At 44.0% G+C, this 19,824-nt stretch overlaps 1 protein-coding gene across 1 annotated transcript in view; it reads right to left on the bottom strand.

The window, feature by feature from the left end:
* Positions 1 to 1,496: 1,496 nt before the first annotated feature.
* The window catches only part of LOC306916323 (uncharacterized protein), a gene marked incomplete at its 3' end in the record, with an annotated part of 42,334 nt that continues 24,006 nt past the window's right edge, over positions 1,497 to 19,824 (bottom strand). The window contains exons 2-4 of the mRNA XM_079494157.1: positions 9,804 to 9,896; positions 6,865 to 7,309; positions 1,497 to 1,504 (exon numbers count right to left, since the gene is read on the bottom strand). Of these exons, the coding sequence (XP_079350283.1) occupies positions 1,497 to 1,504; positions 6,865 to 7,309; positions 9,804 to 9,854 (504 nt within the window). The 5' untranslated portion in view covers positions 9,855 to 9,896. The remainder of the gene's footprint in view (positions 1,505 to 6,864; positions 7,310 to 9,803; positions 9,897 to 19,824) is intronic.

Genomic DNA, 19,824 nt, shown 5'->3' with positions numbered 1-19,824 from the left:
ACACACACACACACACACATCAATTAAAAAAATCTAACAGGTGGTAACTAACAATGTATAAACAACCATAATGAGAGAGAGAGAGAGAGAGAGAGAGAGAGAGAGAGAGAGAGAGCGAGAGAGAGAGAGAGAGAGAGAGAGAGAGAGAGCATTGGTTTATTCTTATAGTGTCAATATGTGAATAAAGTGTAATACGATCAACAACATCTAAGACACGCACGCACGCACGCACGCACGCACGCATTGAGAAACTTTAATGTCCTTGTTTCACACTGTCCCGCAGAGTTGATTGCATGAAATACACAACGTGACAAGGATAGAACAGGAAATGACATAGTGGAAAACTTGGACTGTCTCACTCTCGTGAATTCGTGCATCGTTGATCCACACAATCCCATAGTTCAGAAGACTATCTCCTGTTGCTGAAGCATGCGGCGGCTTGGTGTTGTAGTGTACACGTACACCCCATGGACATACATGACGCTAGTATGTCTGTCACATGATGTACGAGTACATCCCCTGGACATGACCAGACATGTGGCAGGGACCTTGGTGCAGAGTGCCAAGCAGGGAGGCATTGGGTGCCATTTTTGTAGTGTTTGGTATGACTCGGCTGGGGATTGAACCCCGGCCGCCCGAACATGTGTCGCCAAATATTTGTTCACATTAGTTATTTTCATCTGACAGCAGCTCTGCAGTACTGCCCTGAAATTAACGTCTAATTCAGGCACCATTGTATACATCAGGGGTTCTCAACGTTTTTGGCCGGGGACCCCCGAAAATGCTTTGGCAACGTCTCAGGACCCCCGCCCCGCCCCCTCCCGACCCCCAAGATAAATTGACTGCTACAATAACCTTAATAATAGAGACAATACACCATAAATAAATACTGAAACCAGATATAATCATTAGGGAAGGTGTATGCATGTACTATGTGTACTATATGTAAACTCTTCATTTCCCACTTTCCAGCCATTCATCTTTTAATGATTTGGGGACCCCCCAAAATAATTTGGCGACCCCCCGAGGGGTCGCGACCCACGGGTTGAGAACCCCTGGTATACATCATTACATGTCACACGTTGTGTTTGCTTGTCACCTTGCGTGACAAAACTACAACCCTACATCAAAGTATGGCGGGGCACTGGGGGCAATGTTTTATCTCAAGAGGAAGACAAACAAAATGAGAAAAAAAGGAAAGGAGCCGGCTTTGACTAGGCACAAGAGGACAACATTCTGCCAACATGGGTTGGCAATTCTTCAAAGCGAGATGATATCTACAGAGATCTTTCACAAAACTGTCTGCACATGGGACTAGCAGACAGGCTACGAGACGAGTGATTGATTCACTAGCTGTGCTTAAACACACATGAACCCTGTTAAAGTGCCCCAGTATTTCCTCCAGTCAAAAGGTAGCAGTTTCTGTTCACGCAAACAATGACCAGCCCTTTATTTGGTAGGTGCTACTGCTAACAGACTCCTCTTAATGCATCATCTTAGGCACCTGCCACAACACAGTCAAAATGTCCAGAGGTTTCACATAGCCCACGGCGGTGCGGACGGCTTCGGCAGATGGCCGTTCTGGACCCTGTTTTAGGGAACGTGAATGCGTTACGACAAACTGTTTTGCCACATTTCCTTTACGGACATTTCATCTGGGATGATACTATAAAGCCTGTAGCATGCCCTGGCCTCTTCCAAAGGAAGTCAAACTATTATCACTTATCAGCTTCGGCAGGTCAAGATTCTAAGAACAAAGTGATGATGACACTGCAGAGCAAACAAACTTTTTATGAATAAATAAAAAATGACATTCTTTAAAAAGAAATTACATTTAAGACATAGTGAAAATAGCCAATCTACAAGCTCACAACGCGGTGCAAAGAGACATGTTGTGAGCTTGTGGATCAACAATTTAGTTTGTGTCAAATCAAATTTCTCTTTTGGGTCTTGAGCTACAATTTACAATTTAGGCATTTAGCAGACGCTCTTAATCCAGAGCGACTTACATTAAGCAAGAACAAAAAGAATGGGAATACATCACATATATAAAAAGCATTTATCAAGAAACAAGCGTAAGCTAAGAACGTAACTAGAACATATCTATATATAATGACACTATACATATAAGCTATACATATATATTATACTATGCTGTACTGTTATTGTGCTGTCTACATGACATGCTATAAGTCTGTTTCAAATGCTATCTAAGTCTAAAAAGTGCTGCTGTCTAAGGGGGTATAGGGTAAGTGCTATGGGCCATGGTGGAGTCTGAAAAGGTGGGTTTTCAAACTACGGCGGAAGATCGGGAGTGATGCTGCAGTGCTGATTGCAACGGGAAGTGCATTCCACAGTTTTGGGGCCAGAAGGGAGAAGAGTTTGGGACGTGTGGAGCGTTGTCCCGGCGTTTTTAGTGAGGGTACTTCCAGCTTCCCTGCTAAAAGGTTTGCTAACCACTGGACTACACAACCCGATGGCGATTCATTCATGGAGAAAGCACACGCATAAGTTGTCCATGTGTCTGGCGCCAGAAATGGCAAAAACATCTCAGAGACAATTATGTCAAAGCACGCCAGGGGATGATGTAAACAAACAGCCGAGATCTCTGGTAGAGAATCACAATGCCAACACCGTATAGAGTGGGCGGTGTCTAGCGCTCGGGATCAGAGCGGAGCGGCCGCGAGTATACATTTGGGTGCCACAGATATTGTCCCTTTATCATTTGACCCATTTAGGCCTGACCTCAAAATTTAAAAAAATCCTTCTAAATCCTCCAGTTTTCTGAAATAAATATTTTCACGATTTTTCAAAAATAGCAGATCTACAAGCTCGTAGCGCGCCACTCGGTGGCGCGCTATGAGCTTGTAGATCTGCTATTTTTCAATAGCTAAATTATAACATGTTTAAAACACCAAAAGGGGTTCCCGCCCAAAATGGGTTAACTGTCCTTTTGCGCAGATCACGCAAAACTCAGCAAAAAGAAAAGGACAATATCGATGGCCTCCAACTGTACAACAGTCTTGTAGGTAGGCGGGTTGTAAAGTTCAGAATGTTGGTGTTAAGCCTTTAAGACCCGAGGCAGATTCTAAACGTATTCTAAATCTTAACAGTTTATTATCTTTCTGGGTCGTCAAATCTTTTCATGTTTGTCGAGGACCCCCAAAATGATATGTATTTGGACGCGGACCCTATAATTCATTCCAGGGACCTCCAGAAGCAAAGATTTGAGTTAAAAACATTCAGATGCACACAAATCGTGAAAATGTGTGCATCTGAATGTTTTTAACTAAAATCTTTGCTTCTGGAGGTCCCTGGAATGAATTATAGGGTCCACGTCCAAATACATATCATGTTGATGGGGGGTGCAGTACTTAGTTTAGACAGTTTTTGGTTTAGACTAGTCAGGGTTGATCAGAGGTAGGCTTTGACTTAACAGCGTCTCTCCCATGTGTGGACACATACTGTCTGTCTGTCCGTGTGTGAGGTGCGTGTGTGAGTTAAATGCCTGCACAAGCTTCATACGGTGTGCTGTGTTGCGTGGGAGGGACAGGCGTAGCGACCTTTATAAACTTGAACCAAAGAGATCAATACAACTTCACCACAACAATGTTGGCGTAACAGAGAGAGTGCACTGACAGATTTGAGACAATATTCTGGATTTGAGGTTCTTGGCCTTATTGGCCCTTGGCACACGAGATCTGACATTGATGGCTGTAGATTTGTGACCCACACTGACTGGAGCAACACCAATAAATCTCTGCGGCATTCTGACGGGCGGCGATGAATGAATAGACACATGAAATGTGTCCATGTCATGAAAGTAACCCTCCAACTATTCGGCACAGCTCTACTGCACTCACACGACAGACGGGCAAAGTCGGACAGCGAGATATGTACGTGACAAAACGGAGAACATGTGTGAATGTGAACATTTGTGTGTGTGCGTGCGTGTGTGCATGTATGCGTGCGTGCGAGTGAGATATAAAGAGAGAGAGGGAGAGGGAGAAAGGGAGAGCATGGAATAGAGAAAGAAAGTCAGATAGTGCCCTTCCCCCCCCCCCCCCCCCCTCCTAGAGTTCCACCACTTTAGTCCTTGGGGGTCGCCGACCCCTACCATTCCTAACCCCATTTCACCAACCCCCTCAACAGGAGCAGAGGTCAACCAATCAGAGCGGTGGGATGACACTAACAAACCAGATGAACACGGCCCGCATGACTCCTTTCTTTACCCAGGAATCAACAGAGCGAGTGGTCTTTTAGAAAGCCACCAGTGGACGGACTTCTCTTTGTGTGGAAGTGGAGAGAGAGAGACAGAGAGAGACAGAGAGAGAGAGAGAGAGAGAGAGAGAAAAACAATGTAGTTCTGTCAGACGCGGTGACGAGAAAGGCTGCCACTCTGACAGCCAATTAGAAACAACTTCCTGAATCCTGTCCGATCTGACTTCCTGCTTGACAAATTCCAACCTTTCTCCTCTACTTTGTCAGGCTGGTGCGTGCGTGCGTGCGTGCGTGCGTGCGTGCGTGCGTGCGTGTGTGCGTGCGTGCGTGCATGCGTGCGTGCGTGTGCTCAGACTAATGAACACTTGCCAGGTGCATGTGAGCTAATTAGAAGGTCTATTTTTAGACAACACGTGTGAGACCTTTCCTCCTTCTCTCTAGGTAGGGAGAAGGAGGGTAGGAGAAGGTAGTGGGTAGGATGAATGAAAGGAAGTAGATGGAGGACGGAAATATGACGAAGGGAGCATGGAAGGAAGGAAGGAAGGAATAACGAAAAGAATGATGGAAAGGGGAGTGGAAAAAGGAAGGGACGCCTTATTGAAGGACAGAGGATAGAGTGACCGGGTGACAGGTGTCACCAACACAAAACCTGCAGCGCCAACGTCTGTCTTTCAGGAGAGAAAAAAACCTCACTTGCGTGAAGTGAGGGGCGCCCACTGAATTTATACCGGTCACATGATGTCTCACGTCATCAATGTTTGTTTAACATTTGCCCTAAACAAACATTAAAAGGTCCTTAGACGTGGCTGCCATTCGATTTACGTCATAAGGGCTCTAAACAAACATTAAAAAGATCATAGACTTGGCTGTCATGAGGTCATTTTCAAAAGCCATGCATGGAAGGGGCTAGCGGCCCTCAAAAGACAGGACCCCACTCGCGACGTCATTTTACGCGACTTTTATAATGTTTGCTTTAAGCAGTGACGTCATGTGGCAGCCACAGTGGGCGCCCCTCACTTCACACGGGGGTGATTTTTTAATTTTATGGATAAAATGTACGTTTGTCCAGGCAGTAAGGTAAGGTATCTTACTACTAGAGATGTCCCGATACTGTATCGGTATCGGGAAAAGTATCGGATCGGCCCTTTATTTGTCATATCGGTATCGGTGAATATGCCAGTCTAACCACCGATCCGACACGGGGGTAAGGGGTTGACACTATGGCAGGTAAATACAATGTTGTGACATGTGGAGTTTGCTTTGGAGTTGCCCAAACTGCAAGTGCACATTTGAGTGGGGAGTCTGCTATAAACACAACATGAGATATATAGCTAGATAGCTATAAACACAACATGAGATATATAGCTGAAGCGGAAGCGAATAAAGTGGGACATCCCTACTTACTACAGTGTAACTTAGAACAATTGGAGTGGTTGTATCTTGTCTCCCTGCTCTTCTATTCTAGATCTAGACTCTAGATCTAGAATAGAAGAGCAAGACATGATCTGGATTCTAGATCATGTCAAAGCAAGGTCTCACCTAATGTCTCACCCGGACACAGGATCTGACCTAATGTCTCACCACGGATTTTCACCTGGTCAAGATTGGGATGGGATGATTCCCATCCCCTGAGCAGAGCGATGATTGGATGGGATGATTCCCATCCCCTGAGCAGAGCGATGATTGGATTGGGATGATTCCCATCCCCTGAGCAGAGCGATGATTGGATGGGATGATTCCCATCCCCTGAGCAGAGCGATGATTGGATGGGATGATTCCCATCCCCTGAGCAGAGCGATGATTGGATGGGATGATTCCCATCCCCTGAGCAGAGCGATGATTGGATGGGATGATTCCCAATCCCCTGAGCAGAGCGATGATTGGATGGGATGATTCCCAATCCCCATCCCCTGAGCAGAGCGATGATTGGATGGGATGATTCCCAATCCCCATCCCCTGAGCAGAGCGATGATTGGATGGGATGATTCCCAATCCCCATCCCCTGAGCAGAGCGATGATTGGATGGGATGATTCCCATCCCCTGAGCAGAGCAAGCAGGCAGGCCTTATTAGGCCAAATCCTGAGCTGAAGTTTTCTGGAAAACCTTACAGGATTCAAATAAAATAAAGAAATAGCACAAGTAGCAGATGATCGACTAGCTTGTAGATCTGCTACTTTTGATGCTTTTGTGTGACGCTGTAGTATGATCAAGTGAGCCGTTCATTTACGCCTGACGTCGAAATTTAAAAAAAAATGTTTTCTAAATCATGACAATTTTCGGAAAGATTTGAGGCACATTTTAACGATTTTTCAAAAATAGCAGACCTACAAGTTCATAGCGCGCCACTCGGTGGCGCGCTATGAGCTTGTAGATCTGCTATTTTTCAATAGCTAAATTATAACAATGTTTAAAACACCAAAACGGGTTCCCGCCCCAAAATGGGTTAATGGTTAATGTGGTTAAACGCTAACGTGACATGGATGCGTTCCAGGTCTCAATGGATTAAATATGGAGACAAGAGGTTTCCGATATATACTATATGAAATTTGAGGTGATGTGTTCTCCCGAATTGAAACAACAATAGGTGTTCCAGGTCTAAAAGGGTTACACACACACACTCAAACACTTCCATCCAGTCTTACCCAGACTGTGAGCATGACCTCCAGGACTGCTCTGCGGGGGTTGTTCTTCAGTCTGACAGCTCTGGTTCCGGGTAGAGGCTGAGGTCGCTTCAGGTTCACCTGGACTGTTCTGGGGCTCCAGGGGTGGAATGGGCTTCCACTGGCCCGCAGGCTGGGGCTGAATCTGGGGTATGGGTTTCCACAGAGCCCGGGCCGCGGGCGGTCGGGAACGGGAGGCGGGACAATCCTCCGCTTCCTGGTTTTGTTGCTGTGTGGTGTCTCCGGTCTCCATCGGAGTCTCTCCCTGCTTCTCGTCGGGGGAGGGGGAGGCCTCGCCTGAAGCCTGGGCCTGGGGTTGGGGTTGACCCGGGGATTTGGCTCCTCCCTCGGGCGGCTGAGGTTGTGATGGAGACTCATGGGTGTCGTCCTGGGGCTGGAAGTCCTCATTGTCTTCCTCCATCTGATTCTAAAAAGAAAAAGAAAACGCAAACATAGACGCGATTAAAACGATGAAATGACATAAAATCGTGATGAATGACGATTAGCGAAGCAATGCATGAGAAGAAGAACACCTGGAGGAACGGCATGAAGGCAGGATAGGAAGAGGGCCTTATTTATCTATGCCCTTATTTCACCTAGTCTTTCATTTCACCCTTTAGCCTAAACCCATTTTGACCTGAGATCAGATTCTAAAAATGTCTAATAGCTCATTAATTTTATATTTTCTTATTGTATTCTACAGAAACTGTGTCTTCATAGTCCATTAGTGTGTGTGTGTGTGTGTGTGTGTGCGCGAGCTGATTATCCAGAGTTGACGGGAAGACATTTACCTTCTCTCACACACACACACACACACACCAGATAAGTGACTAGGCCCATCCACTTAAGTGAAAGTGTGTGTGTCACGGTGTGGTTACGTGTGTGTGTGTGTGTGTGTGTGTGTGTGTGTGTGTGTGTGTGTGTGTGTGTGTGTGTGTGTGTGTGTGTGTGTGCGTGCGTGTGCGCATATGACTGTGGGTGGACCAGAGATAGAAGTAGGAAGTGGTAAATCTATTTAACAGCAGGGGGGGCAATTTCCCACTAAATGAAAAACAGGTTTATGGCACAGGAAAATACAGCCATCTATCACAATAACAGCTTAACAGCAGATGCATAGGCATGGGTGGGCCTGGGTCAACTCGTGTGCAACTGTCACCCGTCTGAGATAGCAAAAGAAATACTGCCCAGTATGATTATGCAAATGCACGAGGAAGCTTTATTTATGGAGAAATGTATTCACACATTGATTTAAAGGTGATGTATCCATCACTGATCAAAATGTATAGCCTAGAATTTTACAATTCTGTTAAATCTACAATTGTGCATAACCCTTGGCTTGACACCTTTAAAGATTTTTAATTATACAATTTATACATTTGAAAACTTGTGAAATGTATGTGAAAGTATTGGTACTTTCTACTTTGGTACCAATACTTCCGTACTTTTACTCAAGTCAATTTTGAACTCCGGACTTGTACTTGTTTTCCACCCCCACTGCGAGGAGGCCTAGTTCTCCGGAGAATGAATAATGTTATTTTGAGTATCAAATATCTATCGCGATGAATGGATCGGATCGGTACAATATCGTTTCCGACCAGTGTTGTTTTTGGCAGCAATTTTTTATTTTAGTTTCAGTCTTTTGAATAGTTTACTTTTAGTTTTAGTCACCTGGAATGTATTAGTGTTATTCTAGTTTTAGTCGACAAAATATCATAAGATTTTTGTTGACTAAATCTACAGTTGATTTAGTCGACTAAATTGTATTTTTGGCAAGCCTTGATGCCGTCGTAATGACTGTTTTTACACTTGCTGAAAATAGCCGATCTACAAGCTTGTAGATCGGCTATTTTCAGCATGCAACCAAGTGTAAAATGACTTATACTGGACCTCTTGTCCACTACTGGTAGTGGACAAGAGGTCCAGTATAAGTTCCTAACATTTTAGTCTAGTTTTTATTTGTTGACGAAATTGTCAGTATATTTAGTCTTAGTTTTAGTCATCATAGCTTAGTTTTCATCTAGTTTCCATTTAGTTTTTGTCAGAGTAGCCGACGAGCATTTCTTTGCCACGGACATACAGTATACACCATAATGATATTGGACATACAGTATACACCATAATGATATTGCCGGACACACATAAAGAGATGAATGACCATAACAGGTCTGCAACTCTGAGAGTGTACAAATGGAATCTTTGAATAAATATCCTTTCAGAGCGAACGTTTTTAAGTCAAATTTGCTTCTGGGGGGGGGTCACTGGAACAACATATTGTGAGATGGGGTCGGAGGCCGATTTCATATACATTGTTGGGGGTCCTTGGCATGAAAATGTTTGAGAACAACTGACACAGAAACATAGGGTTTTAACCTTGTGAGAACAACTGACACAGAAACATAGGGTTTTAACCCTGTGAGAACAACTGACATAGAAACATAGGGGTTTAACCCTGTGAGAACAACTGACACAGAAACATAGGGTTTTAACCCTGTGAGAACAACTGACATAGAAACATAGGGTTTTAACCCTGTGAGAACAACTGACACAGAAACATAGGGTTTTAACCCTGTGAGAACAACTGACATAGAAACATAGGGGTTTAACCCTGTGAGAACAACTGACACAGAAACATAGGGTTTTAACCCTGTGAGAACAACTGACACAGAAACATAGGGTTTTAACCCTGTGAGAACAACTGACATAGAAACATAGGGTTTTAACCCTGTGAGAACCACTGACATAGAAACATAGGGGTTTTCAGAAAACTGTCAGGATTTAGAAGACCTTTCGTAGAATGGGTCTCGGTGGAAAGGGGAGACCGATCGCATAATGACGCAATGGGTTAAGGCCTTAAGACATACTGATGACCCCTGCCCTGATCCGGTAGCATGTATGGAGAAGAGACTATGGTGTGCGTATACCTGCACTTGTCTTCGGGGACAGCTCAAGGTCTTCCTCCCGGCCTTCACCATACCGCTCCCCTCTCCTCTCCTCTCGCTCGCAGCACCTGGCTCCTACATCCATGGTTAGATTAGTAGAAAGAAAAAAGAGGGAGGGGGGGGGGGAATATTTTCATAACCACTTAAGCCATATAGACGTCTTTGAAAAACTTGTTTCGTTTAGCCTACAAAAAATAATTATACAACATCTTGACAGGTTTTGACAAATTCACCCAAAATATTAGTTCATGTGGATACATTTTTGAGTGGTGCAACCACTCCAACGAACAGCAATGTCCGTGTTCACCTAACTATGTGACTATGTCACTATGAGCACGAGTACCAATGACTACCAAAAGTGGCGCTGTTGTGCCAGAAACAGAGAGAGAGAGAGACAGTGCTGCACTGCTGCCTGCTAATGAGAGACAGAGAGAGAGGGGGGTGTTGCACTAGCCTGGCTAATAAGCCAGACTCAAATCACACTGTCGTGTGGTATTTGAGTCTGGAGATGCTGTGTATGGATCTTGTTTCCCGGGGGGCGGGTTCAAACATTTTCTCTTTGACGCAATTGGTCAGAGCTACTGTCAGTCAAAGGTCTCAAGCATTGAACGTCACTGTACCAAAGCCCGCCCATATTGCATACCGTGTCCCGATTGGCCACACCAGTTCTCTGGTGTAGGAAATGGGCGTACAATTGAGCCTCTCCAGACCGTAATCCGCCGGCAGGCAATTTTTTTTTGCCAACGGCTGATTCGGTCTGGCTTATTAGCCAGGCTAGTGTTGCACCACTCAGTTCACACGGGTGTGATTTTTAATTAAATAGTTAAATTGTGATAACAAACTACAATTATGAAACATATTATGAAACATATCAGTCTGACCAGCAGCGGGGATAAAACATAATCCCCACTGGCCATCAGTGTTGTTTTTGTCCATATATATATGGAGCTATACGCCACCATATATTGAAGATGGCCATATATGGTGGCATGACGTCTCGCGAGGCGTGACCATATATGGAGGTGTGATGTCATGAGGCGTGACCATATATGGAGGCGTGGCGTGACACACGGAAATTCAGGTATTCATAGATTTCAATAATAAAGAAGAAGGAAGGCCATATAAGTGAATAACCACATTAGCCAGAGAGGGGATGTCAAAAGCAACAATAGTTCACATCATTCATGGTGTGCGTGCGCACGTGTGTGTGTGTGTGTGTGTGTGTGTGTGTGTGTGTGTGTGTGTGTGTGTGTGTGTGTGTGTGTGTGTGCGTGTGTGCATGCACACTAGGGGCTATATCTTGCGCCACCCCTTGTCCCTTATCCTTAAACTAATTTGCAGATGTAGATCGGCTAGTTGAACAATTTTAAAATGTTTTTTTTAAATAGTTTAAAAAATGGCAAATTAGTTTAGGGATAAGGGATACGGGTGGTGCAAGATGGAGCCCCCGGGGACTCATTAGCACATGCACGCCACCGACTTTTACAGGATGGATCACCATTCGAAGAATACATGAACCTCAACCTTCCTGCTAATTGGACTGCAGTGCAGATAGACTGAGCTTGTGTCCTGTGACTTTGGCCTTAGTGCAGTGTTGTTTTCGTCGACTAAAAACCATGACCAAAAATGTTCGTCGACTACCTTTTTTCACTGACGAAAACTAAATGGAAACGAAATGAAAACTAAGCTATGATGACTAAAACTGTGACTGTGTAAAAACTGTGTAAATATACTGGCGATTTTGTCAACAAATAAAAACTAGGCAAAAATGTTAGGAAGGGACTAGTGGACAAGAGATCCAGTATAAGTCATTTTACACTTGGTTGCATGCTGAAAATAGCAGATCTACAAGCTCACAACTGAGCTTGTACAAGTGTAAAATCAGCCATTACGACGGCAGCAAGGCCCGCCAAAATACATTTTAGTCGACTAAATCAACTGTAGACTAACACTAAAACATTCCAGGTGACTAAAATGTGACTAAAACTAGATGAAAACTATTCAAGAGACTATGACTAAAACTAAAATCAAAATGTGCTGCTATAAACAACACTGCTGCACATAGGGCCGTCTGTCATGATGATGGCAGACATTTCTTTAGAGAGAGAGAGAGAGAGAGAGAGAGAGAGAGAGAGAGAGAGAGAGAGAGAGACAGAGAGAGAGAGAGAGAGACAGAGAGAGAGACAGAGACAGAGAGAGAGACAGAGAGAGAGAGACAGAGAGAGAGACAGAGAGAGAGAGACAGAGAGAGAGACAGAGACAGAGAGAGAGACAGAGAGAGAGACAGAGACAGAGAGAGAGAGACAGAGAGAGAGACAGAGAGAGAGAGAGAGAGAGAGAGAGAGAGAGAGAGAGAGAGAGAGAGAGACACAGAAAGAGAGACAGAGAGAGAGAGAGAGAGACAGAGACAGAGACAGAGACAGAGAGAGAGAGAGAGAGAGAGAGAGAGAGAGAGAGCACGGAAACTACAGTTTTCAAATAAATGTAGTGGAGAAAAAGTACAATATTTGGATCGAAGATGTAGTGGAGTAGAAAGTAAGTAAAAGTATTTGAAATTGGAAATACAGTAAAGTACAGATACCTCCAAATTGTGACTTGGTATTGTAGTTACTTTACAGTAACACCAATGGTCCTGTGTGTGAGACTATTGGAGGGCAGAGCTTCTGCTGCCCTCTGGTGGTTATTCCCAGTTCAAACTTAAATTGACTTAATTAATTAAATGAACTGCAGCGCCTGCACTTGACCTTAGTGGAGTCAACTTTTGATGTGTAATCATTTAGGACAACAGAAGAAAGAAAGAAAGAAAGAAAGAAAGAAAGAAAGAAAGAAATCCCACAGCTGGGATTCTAAACATGATTTGAATTAAATAGTGTTATTTACCAGTCTATGAATGAACCAAGCTCATTACATAACCACATACTATTACAGCATATACTCTTGACTTCAATAGAAGCTGCCCCACACAACACACACACACACACACACACACAAAGGAGAAGAAAAAGAACAACAATATGACCCATTTCATGGGGGGGGGGGGGGGGGGGGCAGTTAGCGATTAAGTGGCGTACTCAGGGACACCTCGGACACATTGCTCGAGGCGGGATTCGAACCTGGGACCTTCCGTTTCCCTACGCCGGGCTCGATCTCCACCCAATTCAGCTCATATAAGCCTCCCGTCTACAAAGCCAGACAAGTTATGAATAAAAAAGTGACAATGACGTATCGTCCCCCATTGTCATTCCTCGGGACGGTGGCCTCGCATTCTTCCACGAGATGCCGTCGAGGACAACGTCACAGGGCTGGTGACACTTCCACCAGAGAGACCGTCCTAGAACCATCCATCAACCAACCTCCACCCCATGGCCTGACACAGTGGACCTGCAGTACCACCCAACGGCCACATGAGGGAGACAAACCCATAGATTCTGAAGTTGGACAGGACCTGAAAAGTTTGTGGGTGATGTCACTAGTGTTTCCCAGACACAACATGATGGTACTGTGCCTTCTTTAGCTACGCAATTATGTCACTGGTGCTTATTATTCCTCACAGTACCCGATGACAACTTAGAAATGGAGACTATGATGCCACGGCGGATGCTTATGTCATGTTCTTACTGTACACAGATGTCACAGTTCCTTAACCTAAACAGATGATCATGTCACAGCTGTTTATTCGATACTGGCTCACACTGGTTCTCACGGTGGAGTCCAGGGACCCAGCAAAATGAGGAACACTTTTTTATATATATATATATATATATATATATATATAAATTTAAAGTAGCCAATATTTTTTTACCCCGTTTTTCTCCACAATTTAGTAGTTATGACAATTGATTCCTCGCAAAACACACATTGCTGTGTTGTCACTGTTGTTGGCTCACCTGCCAGCGAGGAGCTCCCACCAGGAGGACGTCGTAGAGCCTCCGGCCTACTCTTCCCGTGCCTCCACAACCCTCCCCGCCCCGGCTTCCCTCCCCTGAACACGGGCCAATTGTGTTCATGTAGACGCCCGACAAAGCCCTGTTGCACCACGGTGAATTCAACCCCACAGCCTCCGGGTCCCTGGCACAAAATCTTTTCAGGTGTGGGTCCAAGTCCAAATATTTAGGAAATTGTTTGAGAATCCCTGTGTCTTAATCTTAACAGTGTTCCGTCATGGTGTGTAAAGGACTGGCTTGTAACAAGACAAGCTTCACACAAAAGAAACATGTTTGTTGTTGTTCAAGCAGAGTAAAGACTTTATCTTAACACATTTCGGTCCAGAGCACACAGGAAGGAGCTCCCAGTAGAGTCCAAGGGAAACAGAGTTCAAACTGTCAGGTAAAAACGTCTGTAAATGGTGTTGCCCCAAATTACTTATTAAACCACATCCACCTGCAGGTCACACTGCTAGGTCTAGTGTAGCAAGTCTGACACCGGTAAAGACTAGGGGTCCTATTATGCGTGTCTTAAGTACCAGGTCTTATTACTTAACTTAAGACCTGGAGGCGTGATCAATGCCATTTGGCTATTCTGAGTGGCCAAACAGCATTGACCACGCCTCCAGGTCTTAAGTTAAGTCATAAGACCTGGTACTTAAGACACGCAAAATAGGGCCCTAGTAGTCAAGCTGGACCGTCAAACCGTTTTTGGGAAAAGGTTAGAAATCGGTACACATGGGCTGCATGATTGCCCACATCCTACCGATGTCGTTGAGAACGTTCAATACTGACCGACCAGTATAATGGCCAGGGCTAGTGATGGAAGAGGTACTCACATGTTTCACTTAAGTAAAAGTATCAATACTGCAATGTATAAAGTAACACTCTGGTTGCAAGTCAAATTCCGCTATTCAAAATGTACTTGAGTACCAACAGTAAAAGTACTCATTGTACAGAATGCCCATTTCACAAATTCAAAATGGATACAAAACTTTTTTTTTTTAATCTTTTTTTTGTTGCGGCTTTCGCCTTTATTTTATATTTTTTTGCGTGGTGCAACCACTCCAAGGAACAGCAATGTCCGTGTTAACCTATGTTTGTGTGTGACTATGTTTCTATGTTTGTGTGTGACTATGTTACTATGAGTACCAGTAGGGGCGCTGTTGTGCCAGAAACAGAGAGATAGTGCTGCACTGTTGCTTGCTAATGAGAGGGGGGGGGGGGGGGGAGTTGCACCACTCAGTTCACACGGGTGTGATTTTTTTATAGAGGGACAGACAGTAGGCTGACAGGAAATGGGGGAGAGAGATGGGAGAGTGACATGCAGTAATGGCCGTCGGGATCGGGAGTCGAACCCGCGGCACACTGCCAGGCTCGGGCCACTGGCCAAGGTGCCTGGACCGCTGAGCCACGGCCCAGGCCAAAATGGATACAAATCTTTTGAAAATAACAGATCTACTGTACAAGCAGATCTATGAGCTTGTAGATCAGCTATTTTCAAATGGCCAGATTATAAATGATATGCTGAAGTGGTTTAATGGATGTTGTTTAGTGATAATAATCTAAATCTGTAAACTGTGCAAAGTAACTAAAGCTGTCAAATAATTGTAGTGGAGTTAGAAGTACAATATGTGCTCCTGAGCTGTATTGGAGTAGAAGTAAAATTATTGAAAATTGGAAATACAGAAGATTAGAAAGTAAAAAATACCTCAAAATTGTCTCAAAAAAGTACAGTACTTGAGTAAATATACTTAGATACTTTACACCTCTGTCCACCAGGGCGATATACTTAGTAGCCAGATGGGTAATAGTAATTCCAGATACTCAGGTGCCTAGGATTGAGTTCCTGAGAGGACTATAAACCCAGTTCAAATCCGTGGTAGAGGAGAAAAGTAACATGGTGCAGCTCTAAGGCAAAACTGAGTTGCGTTGTATGTAGCTAGTTGAATGGACCAGTATTAGGATAACCGGAAGTGTGTACCTTTAGCTTGTGCTTCAGAATAATGCCATATTGTATGTGAGTACTTTCTTTTAGATTTTATATGCGAACACACACATTCTTCTGTGACATCTAACAACAATGGAAATAAGTCCTGAGAACCGATTTGCACTTTTAATTGTCCATGTACATTGATGTTGCATCCATGCAATTCCATGCAAATTTCTTCTTTTTAATTGTCCATGTACATTGATGTTGCATCCATGCAATTCCATGCAAATTTCTTCTTTTTAATAAAAAGAAAAACATGACATCACTGTCATATCCCCACCCCAACTTCCCAAAATACTTCTTTGCAAGAAAATTGGCAAATATGGCAAAATGTACAACCTCTTAGCGTGACACGTGAGTTTGTAGATCTGCTTAAAAATATATAGGTCATTTGATTTGAACGGTGATGTGAGGGTTTGCATTTAAATAAAATAAAGGCCCAATGCTGTTTGGCTGCCAGCAGTACTTACAACTTAAGAATCAAGAGGCTTTGATTTACCACTCACTCGTACATACATATGTACAAGGCATAATACAGGGTTTCAAAGGAGAAAAATGTTCGTCGACAAAAACTAAATCAAAACTAACGTAGGTATGGCGACTGAAACTATGACTAAATATAATGACAATGTTGTCAACAAATAAAAACTAGACTAAAATGTTAGGACGGGATGAGTGGTGAAGAGATCCAATAGAACTAAAAGTAATTTTATGTTTGGTTGCGCTTGGGAGTTGCGCTCTGAAAATAGCAGATCTACAAGGTCATAACACGTGGTGCAGTGTCGCGTTGTGAGCTTGTAGATCTTCAGCATGCAACCAAGTGTAAAATCAGCCATTTATCAGCCAAAATTAGCCATATCAAGGCCTGCCAAAATACATTTCTGTCGACTACGGTAAATCAACTGTAGATTTAGTCTGACTGAAACTGGACTAAAACGAAAACTTTTCAGATGACTAAAATATGAATACAAGTTCTACAACTAAATCAAAATTTGCTTTCAAAATGAACACTGCGAAGAAGCTAAAAGAACAAAAAAACAAGACATGGTAAAAGATGGAAATAAGGCTAAAAAAAAGAAGGACAGGCACACCCCAAACCTTCTGTAAAAGAGAAATACTTGGGCGCCAATGGCAGAGTGTTTTAACCCATTCAGGCCTGACGTCGAAATTTAAAAAATAATCTTCTAAATCCTTCAGTTTTCTGAAATAAATATTTTCACGATTTTTCAAAAATAGCAGACCTACAAGCTCGTAGCGCGCCACTCGGTGGCGCGCTATGAGCTTGTAGATCTGCTATTTTTCAATAGCTAAATTACAACATAATGTTTAAAACACCAAAAGGGGTTCCCGCCCCAAAATGGGTTAAGGTGTGTACCACATAGGCTCAGCGAGTCTAGGGTTCGATTCCGGAGCTCGGCGGAGCGTGTCACTTCCCGGCTCTTTCCCCCTTCACTATGGACTATCAAATTAACTGCCTGGTTAACTGAATAATCAATTAGCCTAAATGATTGACGGGAAGTTAATGGAATGAAAGTTTAGTAATCAAATAAACATTTTGTCCTTCTCCTGCGTCTAACATACGGTATAGGGCTCTACATCGTTTGAACACTGTAAAAACAATGGATTTTCTGGTAGGAAGAAAGATATGATGCAGGCATTCAGCGGATGGTACCGTCCTGATGGTTAATTTATCATTTATTATACTTTTTATAATTTCTTATAACATTCAATCATACATACAGTATTGCATGCATTGTAGAGTTTCTTAAAGTTAAGTCCAGGGACCTCTTCCTCCTAAATCTTAGTACCTGATGATCATGTTTTAGGGGGGGGAATCACTGCACTGCATCTTTAAGTTCTTAACCATTTAAACCAGGGGTGTCAAACTAATTTTGGGGCAAGGGCCACATTGCGCGAAAGGTGACTTGATGAGGGCCGCGGCCAGTTGCAGCTCACGTGGGTTGACTTACACTACTTGATACTTGGCTTTGTTTTCTAGACTGTTTATTGACATAAATTAACTTTATTTGTATTACAGTTGTAGGCTACAAGACGTTTGGTACGTATGAGAGGTGGAAAAAAGACCCAATAAACCACTCGGAAATAGTTAAAAATGCAATCATTATTTTATCCAAAATATCCAAAATGGCAAATTGACATGTAGCCATCATGACATTTTTTTGCTTTGACTATGGTGTGTAAGTAGACTATATTCCTCACTTGGTAAGGGAAATGAAACTCTACTGAGCTGTAACAACTATGGTTAGCCTCTCCATGTCCTGCTGTATCAGAGTGTGAGGAGAGTAATCCACAACAACTCAACTAGTAGTTGAATAGACTGTTAACGAGCCCATCAGTGACAACATTCCGCACCTGGGCAGAGACAAAGCCGTCTACTGCAGGGCCATTAGAGGGGCAGGTGGGGGAGGGGGAGTAGCAGCGTTGTTTCCTTTTTGAAAATCATCTCGAGGGCCGCATTGGACCTCTCCCTGGGCCGCATGCGGCCCACGGATCACCAGTTTGACACCCCTGATTTAAACCCTATTATATTCAACTTGACTGTTGACTGAGGTCCCCCAGGACTCCATACTAGATTGGCTCTTTTTTCCCCCTCAATGCTAACACCTCTTCACTTAAAAATAGCTGATACACGGCGCCTTTTCACCAAATGTTAATCCTAGAACAGGGACGACGGGGTTCATGTGGTTTAACAGGCCGATACTGTTGATGAGGACGCAATTGAGGATGCTAGACCTGTATAATGTTTTGGGTTTTTTATGACAGGAATGTTATGGAAATAATATATGTCCATCCGGGAGAATGTATATCTTAGAAGTTTATTCAGAAGAACAGCAACATGCAAACAACATCTACTAGTCTAGCAGGCTTAGCCTGCATCACTCCAACTTTCTCTCTCAGTACATCTCTCTCTCGTCGTCTCCATCCCCCTCGCCTCCCTCCGCTTCTCCGTAGGTCCTCTCTTATACCCCAGAAGCAGGTCCACAGATAAACATGACCGTCACAAAGGTACAATACAATACAGACGCCCTGACTGTCTTGGCCTATTCAGGCCCAGCAGGGTCTCATAACAAACAATAGGTGTGACATGGTCTTTTACATATAGCTTGATCAAAGGGTTGATTGGATTAAGACAGGCTTTCAGGCCAAGGTGTTGTTGCTCACAGACACGACCAGACAGACTAGCATGGAACAATATACTATATAGATAGTCTTCATATTTCCCACAACAGGAACAATAACCTTTAAATCAGGGCCGAATAAATGGAATATGACTGGAATATGAAGTGTGATTTGAAGGATGGCTACCTGCCCAAATGGCTCAACTCACCACCAGCCACAACAACAAAACCTGCAATTGGTCATTTCCCACCAGTCAATATGTGCCTGGGGGATTCTGTGTGCAGTCAGTGCCACCTCTAGGCACACGCACAGCACGCACTGTGGTGCGTAGGGCACCACAGTGCGTGCTGTGGTGCGTAGGGCACCACGGTGCACAGCATGCACTGTGGTGCGTAGGGCACCACGGTGGTGCGTAGGGCACCACGGTGGTGCGTAGGGCACCACGGTGCAGGAGGAGGCATAACCCATTTAGGCCCGACGTCGGAATAACTAAAAAGTCTTCTGAAATAAATATTATATTCAAATATCTGTGCCGCAATTTCACGATTTCTCAAAAATAGCAGATCTACAAGCTCGTAGCGCGCCACTCGGTGGCGCGCTATGAGCTTGTAGATCTGCTATTTTTCAATAGCTAAAGTATAACACGATGCCTTAGTTAAAATAAAACACCAAAAAGGGGTTTCCCGTCCAGAATGGGATAAAGATGCGCCAAGCCGATCGTGGACTTTTCTACGCCGCCGAATAATAACGAGTCACAGGGCACACATGCGTCCTCGAGTTGCATGTGTGCCCATGTGGATCTGCTCAGAGCCTCCTCCCCACCCGGTCTGGGGAGGGGAAGGGGGGGGCACCCAAATGGCCAGCAGCGGTCCTGTGTGTGTGTGTGTGTGTGTGCGCGTGTGCGCGAGTGAGCCTCTGAGACAAAAACCTGACAAGCTGCAATCTG

This window comes from Electrona antarctica, assembly GCF_951216825.1.
Source record: "Electrona antarctica genome assembly, chromosome: 23".
Lineage (NCBI taxonomy): Eukaryota > Metazoa > Chordata > Actinopteri > Myctophiformes > Myctophidae > Electrona > Electrona antarctica.
The sequence above is the reverse complement of the archived record's forward strand: the minus strand, read 5'-3'. Positions and strand labels throughout refer to the sequence as shown.